Below are 23,462 nucleotides of genomic sequence, written 5' to 3' on the forward strand. Positions count from 1 at the left end.
TTAATTTAAATGTTTCCCGATTAAGTAGTTTAAGAAATCTTTTTAGCTGTATATTTATTTTTCTGAGAATGTGAGGGGAATTTTAAATTTAAATGTATAAATTGCACCTGGTTGTTTATGATATACTTGTACAGCTATATTTTCCCCGAAAATGTCAAAGATGAAAAACACACACAAAAAAAACTTGAAATCCTTGAAACATACATTTAAATAAAATAATCAAATACCTGAAGATCTCGCATATTTAAATATTAGATGAAAAATCATAAACGTGGGTCTTATTGGTCAAAACTATATCTCAGATATGCAAAAAGAAGTAAAAACAAATGTGTTGTTTACAACGTAAATGCATTTCCGCTTCAGATTTCAAGCTGCGTTGCTCACTTCCGGAATTCGATCAGAAACACATCGCCGTCTCATAGGTCCGCTCTGGAAATGCCCTCGGCTAGTCAGCTAACTATAAATGACAAATTAGCTGCTATTGTTGCTCTAACGAGTGACGATTACGAGACCGCTTTCAGACTCTTTGGAAATATCGGGATTGTCACCGCAACCTGAGCCGTGATCCGGCAGGAGGGAGGGGAAATAATGCCGCACGTCCTGTGGTCGGAGCCGCTGTCAGCCGCTCAGCTCAAGCGGCTGGAGGAGCATAAATACAGCGCCTCCGGTCGATCCCTGCTGGAGCCGCCTTTGCAAATCTACTGGAACTGGCTCGTCCAGCAGATACCATTATGGGTCGCACCAAACACGCTCACTATAGTTGGACTTCTGATCAATGTTCTGACCACGACCGTGCTTGTGTTTTATTGTCCCACCGCCACAGAGGAGGTGAGTTCAGGCGTCCCCGCCAAAGTTTTTTACGTACTTCAGAATCCGAACTGGGCAAAGTACAGAAATGACGTTCGCTGTGCAACCTTCACAGGCTACAAAGGCATTAATATTACACGTTTGCTGATCTCTGTTAAGTCCGTTTATATTTACGAATTACGCATTGTTATGGGGTCATCGATGTTTAGTAATATTTTTGTATGTGAAGACATATCCATGTGTCACCTAAAAATGTGCCGAATTACACAACAGTGCCTGATGATATCATGGAAATAGTTTAAAATTAAAGTATCATGTCTGTTGGATGTTGGCTCGGAAAGATTACGTCATTGTTAGTGTTGTGGTTCCCTGCCATTGATGACACAAGTCGTTTGAAAGACTACTTTTACCCAATAATTTTAAAGATATATACACTCACCGGCCACTTTATTAGGTACACCGGTCCAACTGCTCGTTAACACTTAATTTCTAATCAGCCAATCACATGGCGGCAACTCAGTGCATTTAGGGATGTAGACATGGTCAAGACAATCTCCTGCAGTTCAAACCGAGCATCAGTATGGGGAAGAAAGGTGATTTGAGTGACTTTGAACGTGGCATGGTTGTTGGAGCCAGAAGGGCTGGTCTGAGTATTTCAGAAACTGCTGATCTACTGGGATTTTCACGCACAACCATCTCTAGGGTTTACAGAGAATGGTCCGAAAAAGAAAAAATATCCAGTGAGCGGCAGTTCTGTGGGCGGAAATGTCTTGTTGATGCCAGAGGTCAGAGGAGAATGGCCAGACTGGTTCGAGCTGATAGAAAGGCAACAGTGACTCAAATAACCACCCGTTACAACCAAGGTAGGCAGAAGAGCATCTCTGAACGCACAGTACGTCGAACTTTGAGGCAGATGGGCTACAGCAGCAGAAGACCACACCGGGTGCCACTCCTTTCAGCTAAGAACAGGAAACTGAGGCTACAATTTGCACAAGCTCATCGAAATTGGACAATAGAAGATTGGAAAAACGTTGCCTGGTGTGATGAGTCTCGATTTCTGCTGCGACATTCGGATGGTAGCGTCAGAATTTGGCGTCTACAACATGAAAGCATGGATCCATCCTGCCTTGTATCAACGGTTCAGGCTGGTGGTGGTGGTGTAATGGTGTGGGGAATATTTTCTTGGCACTCTTTGGGCCCCTTGGTACCAATTGAGCATCGTTGCAACGCCACAGCCTACCTGAGTATTGTTGCTGACCATGTCCATCCCTTTATGACCACAATGTACCCAACTTCTGATGGCTACTTTCAGCAGGATAATGCGCCATGTCATAAAGCTGGAATCATCTCAGACTGGTTTCTTGAACATGACAATGAGTTCACTGTACTCAAATGGCCTCCACAGTCACCAGATCTCAATCCAATAGAGAATCTTTAGAATGTGGTGGAACGGGAGATACGCATCCTGGATGTGCAGCCGACAAATCTGCGGCAACTGTGTGATGCCATCATGTCAGTATGGACCAAACTCTCTGAGGAATGCTTCCAGCACCTTGTTGAATCTATGCCACGAAGAATTGAGGCAGTTCTGAAGGCAAAAGGGGGTCCAACCCGTTACTAGCATGGTGTACCTAATAAAGTGGCCGGTGAGTGTATATATCTACCATATAGGAGATTACACATCAACACAAAATTGTTATTAGCTGTCTTAAACTGTCAACTTGGTTCTTTTAGATTTCAAAAATGCTTCAGAACATGTTCAGGCCTGTTTTTTTAGTAGCTCATTGTGTTTTTTCCCGATCATTTGAGCTGTGACCATTATATTTGAGTTCAACGTAGAGCAGCGGCCCAAGTGCGTGCATGCGTGCATGTGGGTTTATCAGTTTTTGTCCTGTCAAGCTTCAAGAACCCCACAACAAAGTCCACAGTCTGGAAAGTTTTGTGCATTTCCTGTAATTTGGTGCTGAAGGAACATAAATGGATTAATTTGAAAAAGAAGTCGCATCTTAATCTGTCCCAACATTAAAAAAAAAAAGCTGGAGTGAGCAGCGGGGGTCGCTGAATTTTCCAAACAGCATGAGGTACTTCGTCTCTCTGGCAGGACAAGGCCATCGTTGTCTTTTTTTTAAAAACAAATACCCAGAAATGCACGCACGCACGCTGAAACACACTGGTTGGCTGGGTTTCCTGTTCAGATGGCTGGCGATGACCGGCTGCGTCACAGGAGCCAAGCGGCTCCACACACGACTGATCTGTGAACAGCCGGATGCGAAAAAATCCTTGTGCTTGACTCACGACTGTCCAGTAATTAAATTTGCAGGTGCCTCTGTCTCATTCAGCCATTTTGAAATGAGGAGATTTGAGTAAATCTCAGTTATTTAGGAGTCCAGCCTTAAAGGAGCTCGAGTCGCTCATAGAAATGCGGCTTCAAAAGCGTTGAGCTCAGCATGCGAGCATGAAAACCTGCCAAACATGCCCCCAGGTCCAGTTAGAGTTTGATATTTTCAAATCCTCCACCCTGAAAACAGGCGGAGGATTTAGGATTCCCAATCGAGTATTTGTAGCTGAAGGATTCGGTTCCCCTGTTTTTCTTTTTACTAAGACAAGTCGACATCCTGCTTCAGGTGGCGTGGCTTCATAATTGGTTGCTCGATGAGCTGAATCTCTGCTCTCCGCACCTCTAGGCTCCATCGTGGGCCTTTGTGTTGAGCGCACTCGGCCTCTTCTTCTACCAGTCTCTCGACGCCATTGATGGGAAGCAGTCCAGGCGGACTAACAGCTCCTCTGCTCTGGGGGAGATCTTTGACCACGGCTGCGATGCCTTCTCCACAGGTGCTCTGAGCCTGCTAGAATCATCTGTGGCCTTTGAGTCGAACAGCCGTCAGACTTCCCATCATCTGTCCCGTTTCTCTGATTTCAGTCTTTGTTGCCGTGGGAACCTGCATTTCCTGTGGAATAGGCCAGTACCCAAACTGGATGTTCTTCTGCGGCTTCGTGGGGATGTTCATGTTCTTCTGCGCCCAGTGGCAGACCTACGTGTCCGGGACCATGCGCTTCGGCCTGTAAGTCGCCTCAATTCGCGTCGGTTTTCCAAACAAACCTGCTCCGCACGCCCGTAAACGCACGCCGTCTCCACAGGATCGACGTGACAGAGGTGCAGATCGCCATCATCATCATCTACCTGATGTCGGCGTTCGGAGGAGTGGGCCTGTGGCAAAACACGGTAACGAGAGTCATGGAGGACCTACCGTGCGCGCACACTTTCATTTTCTTTCTGTGTTCCGTCCATCGATTTTAACACGCAGTGTGTTATCTCGTCACTTCCTTTAGCTTCCTTTAGAAGTGAAAAGGTAAATAAGGGTAGCAAATGCCATCAGGTCTGCTGTTAGACAACACACTTGTTTTAATTTCTCCATCCATGGTTTTGCTTTGCCTCCCATCATGCTCGGCATGCTTGCAGCTTTTGTACAAGCGCCTTTCGATCAAAGAGAATATGTGTCTTTAACACTCGACTGCTCCCCGTGTTTCCATAGTTACCCATTATTGGAGTGCAGCTGTACGTCTTCCCCATCATTGGCATCATCGGAGGAGCCCTCTACTCCTGCTACAACTACTTTTATGTCATTTTAAATGGAGGCGTTGGCAAAAATGGCTCAACTGTCGCCGTAAGACAACGCACACACTTCCTGCTAAAATCTTCTGTTGCTCACTGACTGAAGTTCCATCTGTGTAGGACACCAGTGTGCTGAGTCCCAGCCCACAAATCGGGCTCATGCTCTCCCTGGCTTTCATCATTTTCAAGAAGTCGACCAGCCACCTGTTTGAGCGCCACAGCTGCCTGTACTTGCTCACCTTTGGCATGGCCATCTCTAAGATCTCCTGCAAGCTGGTGGTACGTCCCTGCCGGCGTCCCCTGCACACGAGGCGCTGTTAGAAACGTTTCACTCGCCTGCATCCTGTTTTCTTGTAGATCTCCCACATTACCAAGAGCGAGCTGCATCTCCAGGACACGGCCTTTATAGGCCCCAGCCTCCTCATCCTCAACCAGTACTTCAGCAGCTTCATAGATGAGTACATAGTCCTCTGGATCGCTTTGGTGAGTGACACATTTGCCTTTAAGGTTTATAATCAGCAGGAACGTGTAGCTGTGGTACAAGGTCCACTTCCCTGGTCTCCTTAGACAGAGTTGATGCTCGTTATCGTTAGGGACAAGGCAGAGTTGAGGGTTTATCTGCTGCTAGCAGAGGAAAGGTCAGGTGGAAGGAATCAGGGTACAATGGTTTTCTTATTTAATCTAAGGGAGTTGGGTTTTGCTACAGTGCTGTTAGCTTTATCGCTAACACGGGTGTTTAGGCTGTTGGTCGAAAAACAGGACTGACAGGTAGATTGTTTTTTCTCCGCTCTCCGCAGGTCTTCTCGGTCTTTGACATAATCCGTTACTGCACAGGCATCTCAAAACAGATCGCCTCCCACCTAGGAATTTACATCTTCAGCATCAAAAAGCAACCGAAATGCGGTAAGCGCGACTGACATCTTGCCCAGGGAGAGGAGGCGGGGGGGGAGGAGGACCTCTCCCCGCTCCTGAAAGCAGACGACCAGGACGAGGAGGACAGGACGCCGTCCGTCCCAAGCCACAGCAGCCTTGAAAAAGTGACCACTTTGGCCTAGAACTGCCAAAGATTGAACAGAAAACTGCATTGCAAACCAAAAAAGAAGTTTTAAATGGAAAATTACATGAGCACGGAGGTCTTTTTACTCCCATTAAACCAAAAAATATGTTCTTAAACTGTTTTAAAGCAGGAAAAAAACTTTTTTTGATGTGACAGTGTGGGGCCACTAGTGACAATCAAAATTTCTCCGTACGATAAATCCAAACAAAACGGACCACCTGCATTTAAAAAAAGAAATTTAAAATCGAGCTTTATAATTTATTTTAATTCGTTAAAGAATCCAGACAAATCCGAGCTTGAATTTCGACTTCGTAATCTCCAATGACGTTTCCGATGTGGCTAAAGAAGGAATGCTGGGACATGCTGGGTAGGTGGGACAATGGTCCACGTGTTAGAACCAGAAATGGCGACAGGTGCTCAAGACTTCATCTGTTTCTATTTTTTTTTTTTAAATCATCTCATCACTCATTCCGGTACAGTAAAAAAACAAAACACCTCATTTGTGCTTATTGGAGCGCTGTCGACTCATGATGGATCAACACGTGTCTTTTGTTCTTCTCCCTAAAGGGCTAATTGTTCAATGTTATTGTTTTAAACCGGTGTATGGTACCAATGTATAGGATCTCATTGCTCATTAGGGGTTTTAATCACAAATGTTGAATCCAAACATTAAATCCAAATCTGGCTTTGTTTTCTTCTGTAATTATACTCAGATCATTGCTGTCAGATTGAGAACAAAAGGGACACGTGTGTGTGTGTGTGTGTGTGATGAATTAAGAGGTAAAATAAATCATCTCCCTGATTTTGATTCCGCAGGATGATGGACTTCATGGTGAAGGGGGGGGGGGGGATTTGGAAATACAACTGTGATATTTACAGCTTAAATGTTTCACTGAGGTACCTTTCTGCTAATGAACTGATTGTAATAAAATATGTGATTTCACTGTCCACAATGGTGTAAGAACAGATTTGAAGGTTGGTTCAGAGCCGAAGTCTTACCCACAATCCACCTGTCCAGATTAGCATAGAGTTAGAGGGTCAAAGGTCAGTTTGCAAAATTATTCTGTCAATCACCATCGTGATTCTGCTACAAACACTAGTCCAGATTTTTCTTTGAAAAAAGGTTTGCATTTTCTATGACCCAATAGCAGAATATCCTACTTTATCAGGACACAAACGTAGCATCCCTTTTGATTGACTTTACCCATAATCCTTTGCCCTCCTGCCCTATTAAAACAAAGTTCATTGCACGCCATTATAAAGTTTTACTACTTCATGCTTCGCAGCTTTACTTTATGAGAAGTGTCATTTTAGGCCTCTGACCTCATTAGCGCAGAGGATCATGGGAAACAGCCTTGAACAGATGCAGCTCAGCAGGCCAAGGTCCCAAAAAAAGCAAAAGTACGCATGATATACAACGCAGCCATTGCCCTGTTGTCTCAAACGCGTCAGACTTAAGCGCCAATAAGATTGAACAAAAATCACAATTTAATTCGATCACAATAGCCAAAGAACCATTTCCGCAGAAACATGCGGGTCGTGTTTGATGAAGAGGTCGGCGGCGGTGGCCGACTGCGCAGCCGTGAAATCAAAAATAAGTTAGAGAGCATGCCAAGGATGTCTGAATTTCAGACAAGTCAGTCTGTTGAGTCCCACGGGGACACGCACGCAGTCGAGACCTGTAGTGTCACATGTACCAAACAGTATTTGCGGCAAGGATGACGTTAGATCATCCTGCATCATTTCCACTGTCCTTAGCTCCGACGACGGGACCAACGTTTCCAAGATGATAAATACAACGATGGAATGAACGAAGGCACTTCAAGTTTCAAAAGGTCTGTTGTGCAATACTTTCTGCACTGGAGTAGTCAAAATGCTGCCTAACAATTTCACCCATAAATAAGATTCTAAGACTTTTAAAAACGCCACAATTTCACCTTTAAATAACCGAAGAACCATTTCTCGGCACCCAGGCACTGTGGCATAGATATTACACATGCAGTGAAAGAGAAATGCAGATGATGCTCCGGCAAATGGCCGGAAAGTTCCAAATGATCGAAAGTTCGTCAAAAATGATGCTGCTTCGTACCAATCAACTCGCCTGTGGATCGTCCGATTCCTTTATGGAGTCTGTGGTTGACAACACGTGCGGCTGACCCTAAAGTTGTCCCCCGTGTGGACAACTGCAGCAAAAACAGTGAGGAGGGAGTGTTTTGTGGGGGTGTGAGGATGATCACACTCGGGTAAAGGTGCAGTCTTTCAGGTTCTCCTTGAATTCCTCCTTAACGGCGGTGCAACAGCAACACCATGGATTTCGGAAATCCCCTCATTTTACGGCTTCTCAAGAGTGATCGGTGTGGAGGAAAAGATTGGGGGGGGGGGGTTGTTACACCCTCTGGGGGTTGCTGTCCCGGTTTGCTCTTCTTCTGGGGAGTAATTTTCTCTTCAGCTGAATTAGCTGCAGGCAGAGAAAATACAGGAAATGACATCAGAAGGGGCAAACGCAGCGAGTATTTGTAAATGCCGATCAATGTATGCGGTGACAGAAATGGAAGCGGAACTGGGAACACTGGTCCCACAAGACCCCTAAGGGGAATTCTCAAAAGGTCGCTGCCAATATCATTTGGTTGGCTAAGTAGAAACGGGAAACCCGTGGATCAGGGCAACAATACCGATGCCAAGGCGGCGTGTGTCTAATGGAGGTAAATATCATCGACCCCGACTTAATATAAACCTTTTGGCAAAAAGTTACAGCAACAATGCTGGACGGCTGAACATGCCGTGTTTCTGAGGGCTGCAGGGGGGGGCTTTTATTTCTGGAAAATCACTTCCTGGCTCGGGGTAAAGTCAACACATGAGATGGGTGCACCTCCGAGTGGAATTTCAGCCATAGCTCGAGGGTGAATCACGGAAAGGGGGGATCTGAACGCGGCCCAGCACTGACCTGTTCGGCGAAGAACGACATGATGGTGAAGACGACCAGGGTCACGAGAACGCAGTGCGTCCAGAACTTCAGCTTGTCCCGGTACACTCGCCTGTGCAGGGGGGGAGGAGAGAGGCGTTAACGTCTGATAAAGACCTTGGGATTTTATTACCGAGATGACACAAAGGCAGAAACGAGTTATTGAGAAGAGATGCAGAGCGTAGAGGTCAGGGGGGGCAACGAGGCGACAGGGTGACATCGCCCCACGCCATCTGGCCCTTCACGCGTCGGAGACGACGGAGGCCGCACTAGATCTTGCAAGTATCTAACAACTACTGGCTCTTCTGAAACGGCTGGGTCTAATTTTAACATCACAGATCGAGTGAATAAAGGGGAGCGGCGCACACCCATTTGAGACCCCTCCCCCGAGGGTAACTTATACTCCGACCTGGCTGGGCGCCACTCTGTGCGGCAACAGCTCCGAATTCTAACGAAGTAGAACTGCGCTGGGAAAATGGTCATTTGCCTCTTTAGTTTCAGGTATTAATCACGGCTCGCTTGGTAAAATGGAAGAAAATTAACACCTGAGCAGATGCCGACAGCAGATCCTGCGGTCTGTTGTCGACTGAAGCTCATTTCAGATGTTTTTCTTGGTTTATTTTACATCTCATCCCTCCTGAATTACCATTCCTGAAGCTCTTCCATGTGGAGGAACCTGTTGCGATACTCTCTGGGCAGTTCAAACTGGGACGACAGCGGGAACATGGACTCGTAGAAGTCTCTGAGCACGGCTTTGACTGTGGCCGCGTCCTTGTGGCTGTGGTCGATGTTGTCATTCAGACAGATGAACTTTCTGTTCGTAGGGGGATATAACATATTCTTTAAGACAAAGGATGGCCAAAATGAACAATGAAAAGAAAGCCAAGGCGTTCATTCCCACCTGGGATTCTTCCTTATGTCGTCTAACTGGCCAACCACATGGGACACGTTTGTCCTCACCATTTTGAACGCTATCTCTTCCTCACCCATGATCTCAAACCTGTCCAACAGAGGACCCGTTGCTATTAGCAATGGCAAAATTAGTGTTTTTGCCCTAATGTTGCTGTGGAAGAGCCCTCACTTGTACTTATTCTGGTCTTTGAAGGCTTTGTAGATACGTTCAACCATGGGTTTGCAGTGGAGGATGAGGCCTTTTGTGACAGGAGGCTTCACACAAAGCACAGAAGCTTAGTCAAATATTTCATCTTAGGAACAAGAAAAACAAAAATAACGAAATCAGCTCTCCGCTGTACATTGAGGACATTCTCACCATACTGGGGTCATAATAGGTCTCCTGAGTTGGGTTTGCCAAGTGGAGCTGGGTCAAGTTGGTCGGGAGAGTCTTGGAGCAGTTTATCAGCAGCTGCTCCAGACCTGTTAGGTCCTGGAATGTACCAAGAACGTTGAATTTAAAAAAAAAAAAAAAAAAAAGTGGTTTGACCGAGTGTCTCTAAGCTGGGACGCACCTGGAGGCTGAGGGGCAGCTCGTGGATGCGCGTTGCCAGAGTTCGGATCTCCCGATCGGACAGGACGCCCGAGTGGTCAGTGTCGATCTCGTCGAACACATCAGACACGTTGAGCCGCTGCTGAGCGCTCATGAGGAAGTAGAAGTATGAAAAGGCGAACTGCATGTCCTCGGGGTGGCGAACTCGGTGGGCCGAAGTCTTGTCAAACTCGAGCGGGAACCTAAAACAACAACGACATGTAAAGCTGCTTCCTTTTCCTTTCTGTGGAGCAGAGCGGACCAATCTGAAAGGCACGTACGTGTCCTGCAGTTCCTGCATGACGAGGCGGTCGATCATGTGAGGCATGTGGGCCGGGACTTTGCGCGACGTGAACCCAAACTGGCCGTTCAGCAGCTTGTTGACGTAACGCAGGGAGTCGGCAAAAGTGTCGCGGAGCTTTCGGATGGTGGCGGAAGGATTGGAGTCGTACATCAGCTCGTTCAGCAGGCGGTCTTCTTCCTGGAATTGGAACAAGAAAATACAATAATAAGAGAGAAAGTATAAAAGGATTTTTGATAGGAATTAAAAAAAGATGTCCTAGAATAGATTCCTGTGGGACCCCTAATATTAAAACAGTTCTCCGATATAGATCCTTTTACCTCAAGCACTTTCTGGAAGTATTTCCTCCTCTCCCACGGCAGGAAACCTCGATCTGCAGAGGTGAAATGCTGTAGTCTCCTCCCCACGACCACGGCAGCTGCTGCTTCAGTCGGACTCCTCATGCCACCAACTTTAGGAACGCTGCCACGGAGTTTGGAAGTCAAAAGCCTCATGATCGGCGCATCCGTACTGGAGTGTTTTGCTGCTGCAAAGTCTTTTTTAAGGTCATCATCAATGGGAACAGGAAGAAGAGTGACGACAGTTGAGACTCCGCCCATCTTGTCTTTTCTCTGGATTTTGGCAGGATGCGATTGGCTCTCTGGGTCATTTGGACTCGGCGTTAAGTAAGACTTCAGGAGTTTGGCCTTGGTGAGGTTGAAACCTTTAAGTGTGATATCGCCGATTACGAGCTTCTCCTCCAGCTTCTGCAGTTCGCTTTGCACATCAGCCGGCAGAAGTGACATGTTCACAGGAGGAACCTCAATGCCTGCCTGGACTTCATCAGGCAGCTTCTTGTGAATCTTAGGGCCCCGTTTGTCCTCTGGGACATCTGAGAACAGGAACAGAGGCTCTGGAGTCGGGGTTGGCTCTTTGTTGTCTTCTTTGCTGGTGGATTGAGAGACGTTAGCCTGAGGAACCTCACGGGTATCGACGGCTACGGTGAAACTCATCGTAAACTCCGAGCTGTCTTCTTTTTGGAAGGTGAGGTTGTAGTGAAGCTGGGTGGCGTTGTGGCCCGGATGGAGCAACAGGTGAATGGACTTCCATTTGTTTGCCACAGACGTGTGGCGCAGCACGGCGTTATCGCTGACATGGGCCTCCGTTACTCTGCGAGCCAGCCCTTCGAAGCTGAAGTAAGGCCTTACCTCCCCTACTGGGAGGGTATACATCGTCTGGTCACTCTGCAGGGTCACGCGGTGCAGCTCGCCAAAATGCTCTGCAACAAACAAATTGGGTTACAAGACTAAGCCTTTGGCATGTCTTGACATGACTTGGCATGACCAAAGCCTCACACTAAATCCTGCTGGCGGGGCCGAATTTAGACCCACCTTTGCCGCAGTCTCCCACATCAAACCCGCAAGCCAGTATGTTGCAGGCTTGATCGCAGAACTTGTCGGCCAACCAGGAGTTGGCACAGCCTTGGTTACAGTACGATGTCCCGCCCAGGCCTCCCGGACCCACGGGAAACTGCCACACAGGTCCCCCGGCCCCGCCTCCGACCCCTGCCGCAAACCTGCTGCCGGCCGCACCACCTGTCGGAGAAAACCCGAGAAGTCAGGCGAAGGAAATGTTCACGGAGGCAGAAGCAATGGCGACGTTGGGCTGCGTACCGAGACAGTCGCCGCCGTCCCAGTCGCAGGCAGAGTTGTTGCACGCTTTGTCGCAGTAGCCGTCTTTGATCCAAGACCCCGGGCAGCCCTCGGCACAGTTCGGCACGGGCCATGTGAGGTAAACCTGGGATGAATGAACGCGAAACACAACCGGGTTATTGGACAGCATAGGGGGAAATATCACTTGGCAGAGTGTACGGAGCCTCGGCATCTCGCATTTGCACCTTCTGTCCTTTAGAGTGGGTGAAGAAGTCGTCCGGCCAGACATCTTTGCCAAACATCACATCGTCATTGAGGTAAACGAACTTTTGGGACAGTCCCGGAATGCGGTGGATGTGGGTCTCGATGGCAGGGGAGCTGAAAGTAGGAAGATGGCTTTGATTCTGGAAGATATCCTGGAAATGAAAGAAAAAAATAAAGTAAAACAATCCATTATTGTGGATGATGATGGTAAAACAGGGCTGCGCTCACCTGATGGGTGATGACTGTCACTCTGGGGTTGTCCAAGTTGAGCCAGGAGGGAATCTGCCCATTTGTGACAATGAAGATGTGCCGCACCCAGGGGGCGTGTCTCTCCACTGACCGCAGCGAATAACGGAGCTCCTCGTTGTCCTCAAATCGACTGGCGGAGACGTCTTCGTCCTGCTTGGACTGGAAGGCGACGGGGGCAGAAACATTACTTCCTTTATAGTTCTGCATAAACATTTAAATAATGGTCGGATGGGTCACCTGCGAGATGGCGGCGATGTCCCAGAACAGGTAGGCGGGGCTTATCGCCAGCTCGTTTCCATCCATCGTCAGGTTCTTCTTGGCCTGCTGGGCCAGATCAGTGAAATCCTGAGGGGTCTTCAGGTGGAGCAGAGCGATGCTGGCTTCAGAGTACAGCTCCAGCTGTTGGAGGAAAACATTTTTTTCCACTTTTATTCATAAAAAACGCCAACACTGGCTTCACTTCCTGTCTTCTTGGCGCAAACAAACTCCGGTAAGATCAGCACGATGATGATTACATTAAAGTGAAAACCCTTGTGCCAAGCTCAGGCGTGTGTGGAATGGGTTAGGAAAATTATTCTCAGTGTGTGTGTATGTGTGTGTGTGTGTGTGTGTGTGTGTGTGTGCAGCATGCCAGGGTTCATATGGAAAAGACTCAAATGGTCTCCTTTCGCCCTCCAACACTGAATCCAAGCATCCCGCTCAAACCCATGTCCCAGCTCGGCTCGCGTATTTAGGGGAGGGGGATTATCAGAGTTTTATAAACCCGTTGGGGGCGAAGTCAGGAGGCAGTGAGCCTCGGATCACGTTGCTGTTTTTATTATAGCTCTCTTTAGTCTCGATAATGCCCTGACACACATCCAAAGCGGAGAAATGTGTGGCGTACAGACCCAAGTAATCATCTCAATCTCCATAGACAACCATGAGCGATTATTTGGAATTGTATTGAAAGCTATTATCAAGGGAAATTTAGTGTTACAGAAGCATTTTTAAATGGCTCTTGCTAGCACTCAGGCTAAATGGCAGCAAATATGGAAATTCTTTTATTGGAGCCATAAATGAAATGTAATCTCAATGTCTATGTGTTTAACGAAAAGGGAAGAGTCTCGCTTAAATCGAAACATACATGCACGCCAACAGGCTTCTGCACAAACATTGTGGGCAGGGATTTACATGCAGCGGCACGGGTAAATGATCCAGGCTGCGGGGCGGCTTTCATCGCCGTTGTGTTCGCTCTAAGAGCAGCTATAAATACCGACAGACTCTCACCGCCGGAGCTCTGCCTCCAACACTATGCACATTATCTGACTTTCACAGAATCAGCCTGCCGACGCCTGGAAACGCCTTGAAATCCCAGCCGCGGGCACTTGCTGCGGTGGACATTCCTCCACCTTTAGGTGCCGCACCTTTTTCATCTGTATGCTTCATCCACCTGTATACAAATGGGACTCTCAGCAGGTGAAGCTGAGACAAAGCACGTGGGAGACGACAAGGTGAGAAGGTCGTCGCCCCGCCTGGCGCCATGCCACTTTAAACAGTTGTTCTACAGTTAAGCCCCTCCCCCCCACACTTCTGGCTAAGGTTACAGCCTAAACACTGCCGATTATTATCACATGATCTGCCAGGTTACACCGTGGCAAACCTGGAGAGCAATGCGAGGAACGGTGGGACAACTGGGGACTGATGATGACAGAGGTCAATGCCGTTTAACCTAAATATCAACACAAAAGTGTGTTCCAGTACAGTAGGGAACTGTTACTTCTTGGGTTTTTTTCTCCTAGTTAAAATCTTGTTTTTTGAAATTCTAAAATTTTTACATTTAAATTGTGTCCATAAAGGAGGACAAAGGACGTTATAAGTGGGAAATGGTTGTATAACTCCTCTGTTTATCTAAATGAATTATATTGCGTAATCCATCACCCGTTAATTCCAAGATGCCATGTGAGTTTATTATGACAAGCCGGGACAGACCATTGACTTGGGCCCCGTCCGGCTCGTCTGCTGCTGTTGCGGGGTCACGCTGGCCTGGCCCGCACCCTTTTGTTTTCTTTGATTATTTCAAAGTAATCCACGCTCATTAGTGGCATTCCTCCTGCACGGAATATAGCAGGCTTCTGATGAGAGGAAAATTATTAGGTACACAAGCCACGAGCTGCCAAGCTAAACAGGGGCCCCTTTATCCGCATCACAACGTTACTCTTCAAAATAGAAAAAAATCCTGGTTGGCCTCATCTCAGAGACGGTCTGGCATCTGGGTTTATCTCTTTCTTATGAGCTGGAGTGTATAAAAAGTTCCTAATTTGCACACACCCTCATATGGAGCGTGTCTGCGCAGCACTGCGATTAGATGTGCAAGAGCGACGTCTGTTGGCAGCATTCTGAACTACAAGAGACGGTCCAACAACAAGGGACGTTATCACAGGCCCACAGGTACGTCATTATACAATTGTAATTCTTTTTAGCTGTTTTTCAAAGTTAACATCCTGCTATGAGTCAGCATTACAAAACATGGGTTGTAAAAATTCTTTAAAATAAGAAACATCTCAGAAAAATTGATGTATTCACACTGTTGGATATAAATTCCTGAAAGTGACAACTTATTTTATAGGAAGAGCCCCAAGATTTACCTGTTTGATCTTGCTGGTTACAGCACTGGGAAGTTTGACTCTCAGCTGCTCCGTTTCCTTAAAGGAAGCCGGGAAGCCGCTCAGATAGGCCAGAGAATTCATGCGGATCAATCCAGGCGCCTCTTTATCCATGGTCTGAAAACCCGCATGAAAAGATTAAGCTTTTATTTGTGTTGGAACACAATTAAAGCGTTAAAGGCCTATCAAAACACTCCCAATACTGGACCGGAAGCGTGTGCCTCCGCTTCCACAACTTTAACAACTTTTTTTTTTTTTTTTACAAAAATTAACTCACCAGGTAGCACCTGGAAACGGAGAATTTCTGGTTTTCTTTCAAGGCCTCCGTGTAGGCTTTATCGGCTGCCGAGGACAAAAAGAAAAAAGAATTTGTCTATTAATCTTTGCACACATGAGAGACGGAGAAAATCAGCGGGCGTCAAATGACAGCACAAAAAAATAGCTGTTCCCTTCAAGTGACCACATCTATATTGACATGTGATTTTAGAACTGGTGTGCACTTTCCTTCTGCTCTAAATGTCACACAGGAAGCCACATTTCAGAAACAGGGGCGATGAAACACCTCTTTAACCAATGCGTGTTTCGCAGTGTGGGTGAGGTGCTCAAGATTAAGGCACGACTGGGTTGTGAAGTGAAACGTGTGCTTGCATGGTTGCTGCACGCCCGTTTACCTTCTGCCTGCGAGTGGAAGACCACCACAGAGGCGGCGGTGGACGGTTGGAAGGGTTTGCTCAGCGCGAGCATCTCTTTGGCAGCGGAGAACGCCGGAGAGAGTGCCGGCAGCTCTTTGAGCGTGACGTTGGCGGGCAGAGCGGGGTCCAGAGCCAGCATGGGCGCCACAATGCAGTGGGACAGGAGACATTCTGGTTTCACGCTGAAAACAACAAAAAGTCACGGAAAAGGCAGATTTGTCGTGTTGCTTCCCGCTCATATTTCGACTCCAGACAGACAGTTCAATACTCCCACACCCATGACACACACAAGCAGGGAAGATTATCATTCATTGATTCTGAACCTTTCAGACTCACCTCCCTTTGGGAACTTCTGTGATCTCACTTGCATTTTTACCCAAGCGCTCCCTGTGTGAAGCAAAAGGCTTTTTTTAAAAGAAGAAAATGAGTAAGATATGAGAGCAGGAACAAACCAGCAGGTCGATGCCAAACACTAACCAAGTTGACCTTTTTATGCTCTCAGGAAAAAAGAGCCATTTTGAGGCTGACGATTCAGTCTTTGATCATCTCGCTCTTAAAAAGCCAATCAGTGACAGTGATAGCGCCACCGCGACACCCTGTATGCTAATTGGGGAGGAATAGATGCTCGAGGTAATTGTGCCTCTGAAATTGGAACACTCCAGCGCCACTGCAGATCTACCTCATCCCACCTACTTCAGAGCTCTCTGCTCCTCTTCCATTTGCTCCTTGACTGTCTTCAGCTCCTTCAGCAGGGTCACATCGGTGCCATTCACCCATGTGTAGACCACATCAATGGGCATGGGAAGACAGAGCCTGAGAAGACAAAGACCCACATCACCCGAAGCCGTTCCGACATTTCTGCAACGTCTGGAACACCAGATTCAAAGTTTGCATGGTTGCATGTTACCTGCTCTGGAAGGATTTCCCACCCAGGTTGTCTCTATAAGAATCAAACATCACATGATACTGGTCTCGACTCCACTCCACCACAACCTACATTGATTAAGAAGGAACAATAGATTTTTTTTATTTTTTTTTTAAAAACACTGTAATTGCATAAAAAGCTACCTCCTAAAACACACACACACACACGTGTATCCTTGTGTATATGTATGTGTGTAGATAACGTACACACACACAAAACACGGAAGATTTCCTGTCCTGACAAAACATCTGCATTAACTGACCCATATACCAAGTCCTCAACACTTATTTGGGATATTCATTTAAAATAATCTTGAAATGGACAGAATGGCACGACGTTTTAATTTAAAGATAAGTGACCAGTAACAATCGTGTTGAAAACACTCCTTTTCGAGGAGTCTGGTGACACTGTTTTAACAGACGCATTGTTGGAGAATCTGACCATACTAAGCTAGTTGAGTGCAAGATAATGAGAAGATCACCTCTCCGAACTGGAAGGCGGAAACTATCATGAGGACGAGACCTCCGAAGCAGAGATAGAGTCCATATCGGTGTGACAAACAGGTGTAGGTCTGCCGCTGCACCAGCTTCAGCACCGAGTTGACGACTACCATGGTTCTCCTGGGAGACGCATAGCGCTGCATTCATTTACCGAAACCCAAAAATGAATGGAGGTTCAAGCACTAAAATGAGGAAATGACCATCAGCGACGACCCGGGTCTGTCAGCTGACAGCCGCCGGCAGCCACAACGTTGGAGTATATGACACATGACGAGCAGACGGTTCGTTTTCTCGCTTCCTCGACGCTGATGACGCTACTGGTTCCGGCCAGACACCGCGGGCTTACTTCCGCCCCTGGTGGAGTGGAGGTGGAATTGCGTTACCATGACAGCGGCGAGAGTCCCCTAAAGAAGAAATGACATCACGATGAAATATCTTAAAGAATGTCGCTTTTTATATATAACTTCTCCCTCATCCTTGTGTACCAGCCTGAACCAACCAATGGTGTCATAAACATGTCCTGATCTTTCTCGCTTGATCTTTAAACTTGATCAATGTCTTAAGTTTTACGACCAGTACACATTCATAGTGTGTCACAGTGCCACCTATTTGCTACCGTTTATGATTACAATTACAATGGGTTTCAAATTCTGCAGAGCGTTGGGAATTCCATTTTATTACATCCAGAACTCACCTTTTGTACCTGTCTACTGGCTACAGATGGGCATTATATATATTTATTGCAATTACGTTCACTGACTTGTTCTCTTTCTTTTATTTTAGACTTAAATTAAATGGATAAGAAATATTGTGCAATCACAAATTATGCTTCAATTTCTGCATCGGCACAGATGTGGGAGCGATTATGGGGAAGAAGGCACGGTGACGTCGGCTGCATTCAGATCAGTGGGTTACATCTCTCCTTTTCTTTTTCTTTTTTTTTCTTTTTTTTTTTGGTTCACGCCACCATGTGACTGTCGGTAAAACTCCACACGTCTCAACTTGCCTGGACCTGAACACTGAAACAGATGTGCATTTTTCCTGCGCTGACAGGCTGTTGAGATCCCACATCTGGCTACGATGTTCGGGTGGACGCAGGGACTGAGCCTTCTGCCCATCTTTCTGGTCAGCTGGTCCTCCGCCACCTTTATTGTCTCCTACCTGATCGCGATCTACAGAAATGACGTGGATGTAATCTTCCCTTACATCAGGTAAGATTTTATTCAGGCGTTTGATGGGATTTAAACACAGTCCGAAGCTTTGCTTTGTTGCAGAGTTTGTGAAAATCAACTCTAGACAGCACGAACTTTAGTTTCGTTTTCTTTGGGACGTTGGCTCCAAGCCCAGTTACCCAGCTCCCGTTTGCACACTTAAAATATGGTCAAAACAACGATTAAAGTTCCCCAGAAACCTGCAATATATGTAAAAAAAACTTTTTTTCCATAAATCTACAGTTTGAGAGTGGATTTCTGCTGCTGAGACATGCAGTACGGTACATATTTGTAAGATTTGTTTAGAGAAATGAGTGAATCTTTTAAAAAAAAAAATAGAAATGCTCTTTCAGATTTATTTTCATAAAGAAAATGAACAGCTACAGCAGATATTGTGAAATAAAAATGAAACATTCAACAACAACAACAGGAAGTGTTTCAGAAGGTGAAAGGTGAGAAGCAGCGACAATGAAGATTTTCAGATCTAGATTCATTTTCAGAAAGAAAATAAACAGCTGCAGCAGATAAAAATGAAATGCTCAACAGCAACAGCAAGGGTTTCAGAAGGTGAAGAGCAGTTTCATATTGAAATCAAACTGGTCTCCTGTTGTATCTGAGACTGAAAACACATCATAATGTCACCGATAAATGCTGTGGTTTTGCAGTGACACCAGCGCGACCCCCCCGGAGAGCTGCATATTTGGCCTGATGACCTTCATCTCTGCGAGTGCAGGTATTGCCTCTATTAAGCAACTCAGTTATGCAACTCTGGGCTTTTCCAAGATATCAGCTGAAGGCAGTGTGACTGCTAACGTTTCCTCTTTTGAGTAAATGAAAGCCAAATTACACTCTTGGGATTTGTGGGGGTGTTGAGTGATTGGCGTTCACACATGCAGGTACGGCCACGGTGTACGCCCGCTTCAAGTATGTGGAGAAGATGAACGAGGGTACGAATGTGGTGGCATCACGCGTGAATACGGCCGCTCTAGTGCTTGGGTTGATTTCCTGTTTGGGGATGGTTGTTGTCGCGACCTTCCAGGTACCTCAGGCCTCCACCTCCTGCACGTATCAGTCATGTGAAGAACAGCGTGAAGCAAGAAGTGTCTTTTCCCACTTCTTGCTTTCAGGAAACAGCGGTGATTGTGGCTCATGATGTGGGGGCCCTTCTCTTCTTTGTGCCTGGGATCCTTTACGTCATCCTCCAGGTTGTCATATCGTTCCAGGCCTATCCCATCAGCTCCTCCGTCGTCATCTGTCGGGCACGTTTAGGCTTCGCCATCATCGCCACTCTGGCATTTTTTCCCAGTATCCTTCCACACAAGTCACATGTTTTCTCTGCACGTAAGGATGGAGTCCCTAATTTCCCTAATTGGCTGCTCAGCTCTCATCTGCGCGTTCTTGGCAAAAATGTCACTGCACAGACACAAAGATGATCAGGTAGGTTCTTGTTTTCATCACCTGTCTCAAAGAATAATGGCCAATTCAGGCAACTGGTCCTCTAAACAGCGCCCCTGCTGGTCGCGGTAGACATGTCAGGTATACTTTCCATCAAGAACCCATTCATCAATTCCTTGAGGACAAAAACCACAATGTACAACCTTTGACCATTATGAAGAACATGAAGTGGGTGGAGTATCCCAGCTACGCTGTACTGAGCCATTATGGGCATCAGGAAGCATCCTTTCATCTTTATCTACAGTGATTAAAACAGCAAAAACACTATTCCTGCACTACATTTTTAAGCCTTTTTCCTCACTGGTGTAATCCCAATTGTGAATATGATCAGATGACCTGATCAGTGTCCCCCCTCCCAGGACTACCCCTTCCACATCGCCAGCGCAGTCTGTGAATGGATCGTGTCCTTCAGCTTCATCTTCTTCTTCTACACCTATATCGACGAATTCAAAGTAAGCAAAGGTCCTCAGGGTCACATGACACAGGCCTGTTTACCACGAGGTAAAACTTGTTTTCTTCATGTATTTCTTGCAGTTTTTTAACTTACGGGTGAGAATTGAGCTACAGGAGTAGCCTCAGTCGACCGACTGCCAGACTGTCAGTATTTTCCAGAAAACAGTTAATCATCTACTTTTGTACAGCCGCCAAAACGGTTTTCAATTACACGTCTGACATGATCACACTAGTGGTACTTTGGAATGTTGTTTAAAGCTTTTTCATACATTTAATCATATATCATTTGCCCTTGAATGCTGCCGTTACCAGGGCACCATAACCTGGGAGAAATAAGAAAAGTTCATGACCCCGAATACCAGCGAGGTAGCAGTCGACCGCTGATACAGCACACGGCTGCTCCTTTATCAGGGAAAAGGGCGTTTAAATTAAATGAAAAATCCCTCCTTGGTTTGTATTTCTTGGTGCTACATTGCTGACCGATTACAGGAATTGGAATGTTGTGTTATCAACCCGAGATCGAATCCTGCCAAACCAGTTGACTTGTCCTCCCCGAACACTGATGATCTGTGGAAACAATTCAAGAAGCGTAGGCGTTGGGTGTGGGGTAACCTCTGCACTTCTGGGAAGGCTTATGCCTGTTTTTTATTACAGATATCAAAATATTTTCTCTCGAATAAACAAAACTCCTCCCAGACTCCAGCATTTTTTCTTATAGCATTTCAATCGTAAAATAACAGATAAGTCAACCGTATCAACACTTGATTAAACTTCTGCTTCCAGTTGAAAGTGGGATTCATCGCTGACTGAGCTCTTAGTGCAACTCTCGTTTCCTCTTTAATCTGGCAGAGGTGAACCTGTGAGAACTGTTTCAAGTTGTATTCTGCCCCCACATAAAATTGTTAAACCTTCCAAAATATTACATTCAGTTATAAAGGTTATAATGTGCAAAATGTGGCTTCACAGTAGTCTGTTCCTCTAACAGAAAAAATTAAACTGTCTTTAACTAAACGGACATAGGACCAACCATCAACAGTGTTCTATAAAATAGTAGTGACTTGTTGCTAATGATGGGCAACAACTGAACTGTGTTTAATCACAACTACGATACTCAAAATTAAGTGCAGAATGACCAAAGTTGAGGAGGTCACCCAGCAAAAATAAGCAGTGATTTCACTGATTTCCTCTTCCAGGCACTTATATCAGCACTTTTATCTGTGGCACATCCCACTTCTCTTTCAAACCGCCGTCCGACCACTGCAGGAAGCTCTGAGGTGAAGGGAAACATGCTTCAGTCGCTAAAAGAGGATTCACTGTCAGAGCTGGTGCCGCCAACATCCTGATCCTGGGTGCTCCCGGATCCTCCCTCAGGAACGGGTGCATCTGGCGTTCTGTCAAAAGTCGAGACGACGAAATGGGATGTTTAGTAACGTGCAAAGCTGCAGCACAGACGGAACACGGACAACATCTGCTGCCTGCTACTCACTCAAGCAAGTTTGGATCCAGACCCTCTGCAACCATTTTATTCCTTATAGCCATGACAGGAACTCCCTGTGACGGACAGGAAGTGTCATGAAATGACAAATTTAGCCCAACAATCTTAATCAAGGTGGAAATTAGGACTCACCACTTGAACCATTTTCAGGTATCGGGCATATCGAGAGTCTCTTGCAACAGTCATCACATTCTCCGCAGGTGCTTCTGCCTGTTGCGGCTCTGGTGCAGTCTGTGACAAATTTAAGAGGTGACACCGTTAAAGGCCAATTTCAATACAACCCATCTCTTTCTGCAGTATAAACTATATATTAATATATTCACCATTGGAGGAGCCTCTGATGCTCTATCCGCTGTCTGGATCTGGTTTTCAGTTGTGGGTCCGTTGGACTGAGCAACGTGATCGAGTCCATCCACTGTTACATCCTCAAGTCCAGGAATGGAGGACAGCTACTCACAGCATGACAACATTTGGAGCAGGATCAGTACAAACTGTGACTACAAAGTAGAGTCCAAACCTGCAAACAAGAGCACTCAAGAACCGACCTTAGCTTCCAAAATGGACAGGGTCGTCTCAATCTGCTGTATGCGCAGAGATATGTTGGCAAGTTTCTGCAGGAAAGAAGAAAAGTTGTGTGAATCAGTTGGAGCTGCAGATGCAAAAGATAGACTAAAGAGAAAAGACATGCACGAACCTCTTCACAAACTATAGCAAAACGGTTGACGAATCGTACTGTGTGCACCACAAACTGGTTGAAAAAGGCGACGATCCGTCTCTGCTGAATAGCAGGGACCTGAAGGAGACACACGTCCAGAGATGTTATCAGATGAGGTCCTGCAGTCTGCATATTTAGCATCATTTTGAAGAAGTCATGGGGAGGCGAGGTGATCATAGTAAAAAGTCTCATTGCTTGAATATTCGAGTTGTTATTTTGTCGCTCGCCTCACAGAAATTAGAGCATTTCCGGAATCTTACGTTGATGAAATTGTTGCCGAGTCTTTAACTAAACATCGCAACATTCGAACTTTGTTCAAATATTATCCGGTTTCCACAAAATTTAGCTCACTGCTAAATAATTAGCTACCTGGATGTAAATACTAACCATGTGAAGATCAACTCCTGAGCCCATCAGCGGTAGCCCGTCCTCGTCCATATTCAAATTCCGACCTTCGTCGAAACCGCAAATTTCCTTAAAATGTTAGATATTATATCTGAAGCTGCACAAAAGAAAGAATGATATGGTTTCTGAAAGGTTTCATGTGACTAAAGAATGTCAAGTGACGACAAATATCAGGAGGTTACTTCCGGTATATCCAACCAATGGGAACGAGGGAGGACTTTTATTTTAAATTATTCTGTATTTTCTGGTTAAGCCTAACGTATCTCTGGTATTAGTGACGCATGTATGTGTATGCGTTAACTGTGTTTAAATAATGAGCTATATGATGTCCAGAGAAGGACCATAGCTGAGGCTCTGCGCCATGTTTTGGCTCTTTTACATGAAGAATCAACTGAACGTACGCTGGGTTAGCTGGCCCTGTTCTTGGCTCCGGTGACCCAAATGTCCATAGATGGAAAAAAATATACACCGAAATCATGCGAGAATCAGGGCAAGAAGTACCTGGATCTGAACGACACCTGACTTCATCTTCACACTAAAGTTGTCAGAAAAACATGCCAGTAAGCCTGAACAACTACCCTCTGAACACCATCTTCAGCCAA

The 23,462-nt window shown here is 46.1% G+C and overlaps 4 protein-coding genes across 5 annotated transcripts; 2 read left to right on the plus strand and 2 right to left on the minus strand.

The window, feature by feature from the left end:
- The first annotated feature begins 380 nt into the window (after nucleotides 1-380).
- chpt1 (choline phosphotransferase 1) lies at nucleotides 381-6,180 on the plus strand. The gene is made up of 8 exons (XM_003972836.3): nucleotides 381-828; nucleotides 3,492-3,639; nucleotides 3,728-3,869; nucleotides 3,946-4,030; nucleotides 4,341-4,472; nucleotides 4,541-4,699; nucleotides 4,778-4,903; nucleotides 5,218-6,180. The coding sequence occupies exons 1-8, from the start codon at nucleotides 589-591 to the stop codon at nucleotides 5,335-5,337; spliced, it is 1,152 nt and encodes a 383-aa protein (XP_003972885.1). The 5' UTR covers nucleotides 381-588; the 3' UTR covers nucleotides 5,338-6,180.
- A 555-nt stretch (nucleotides 6,181-6,735) lies between these two features.
- On the minus strand, nucleotides 6,736-17,439 carry gnptab (N-acetylglucosamine-1-phosphate transferase subunits alpha and beta). 2 transcript variants are annotated; one of them, XM_003972837.3, is made up of 21 exons: nucleotides 17,108-17,439; nucleotides 16,609-16,694; nucleotides 16,395-16,514; nucleotides 16,038-16,088; nucleotides 15,681-15,883; nucleotides 15,287-15,351; nucleotides 14,992-15,126; nucleotides 12,605-12,766; nucleotides 12,347-12,526; nucleotides 12,100-12,270; nucleotides 11,876-11,999; nucleotides 11,594-11,797; nucleotides 10,544-11,481; nucleotides 10,204-10,403; nucleotides 9,906-10,125; nucleotides 9,710-9,823; nucleotides 9,521-9,606; nucleotides 9,341-9,439; nucleotides 9,086-9,253; nucleotides 8,422-8,512; nucleotides 6,736-7,935 (listed from the first exon to the last, which is right to left on the minus strand). In XM_003972837.3, the coding sequence occupies exons 1-21, from the start codon at nucleotides 17,267-17,269 to the stop codon at nucleotides 7,864-7,866; spliced, it is 3,651 nt and encodes a 1,216-aa protein (XP_003972886.2). In that variant the 5' UTR covers nucleotides 17,270-17,439; the 3' UTR covers nucleotides 6,736-7,863. The 2 variants fall into 2 exon arrangements, with proteins under 2 accessions (XP_003972886.2, XP_029681539.1); XM_029825679.1 differs by having other exon boundaries at nucleotides 16,381-16,514.
- dram1 (DNA-damage regulated autophagy modulator 1) lies at nucleotides 13,769-20,941 on the plus strand. Its single transcript, XM_029825681.1, has 9 exons — nucleotides 13,769-13,857; nucleotides 17,978-18,032; nucleotides 18,180-18,337; nucleotides 19,003-19,070; nucleotides 19,234-19,376; nucleotides 19,465-19,642; nucleotides 19,719-19,774; nucleotides 20,152-20,244; nucleotides 20,327-20,941. The coding sequence occupies exons 1-9, from the start codon at nucleotides 13,784-13,786 to the stop codon at nucleotides 20,363-20,365; spliced, it is 864 nt and encodes a 287-aa protein (XP_029681541.1). The 5' UTR covers nucleotides 13,769-13,783; the 3' UTR covers nucleotides 20,366-20,941.
- washc3 (WASH complex subunit 3) lies at nucleotides 20,849-23,438 on the minus strand. The gene is made up of 7 exons (XM_029825682.1): nucleotides 22,843-23,438; nucleotides 22,435-22,533; nucleotides 22,286-22,351; nucleotides 22,064-22,189; nucleotides 21,873-21,971; nucleotides 21,732-21,796; nucleotides 20,849-21,636 (listed from the first exon to the last, which is right to left on the minus strand). Exons 1-7 carry the CDS (start codon nucleotides 22,891-22,893, stop codon nucleotides 21,537-21,539), a joined length of 606 nt encoding a protein of 201 aa, XP_029681542.1. The 5' UTR covers nucleotides 22,894-23,438; the 3' UTR covers nucleotides 20,849-21,536.
- Nucleotides 23,439-23,462: the final 24 nt, after the last annotated feature.

The sequence above is a fragment of the Takifugu rubripes genome, chromosome 18 (assembly GCF_901000725.2).
Source record: "Takifugu rubripes chromosome 18, fTakRub1.2, whole genome shotgun sequence".
In the NCBI taxonomy this organism is placed as follows: Eukaryota; Metazoa; Chordata; class Actinopteri; order Tetraodontiformes; family Tetraodontidae; genus Takifugu; species Takifugu rubripes.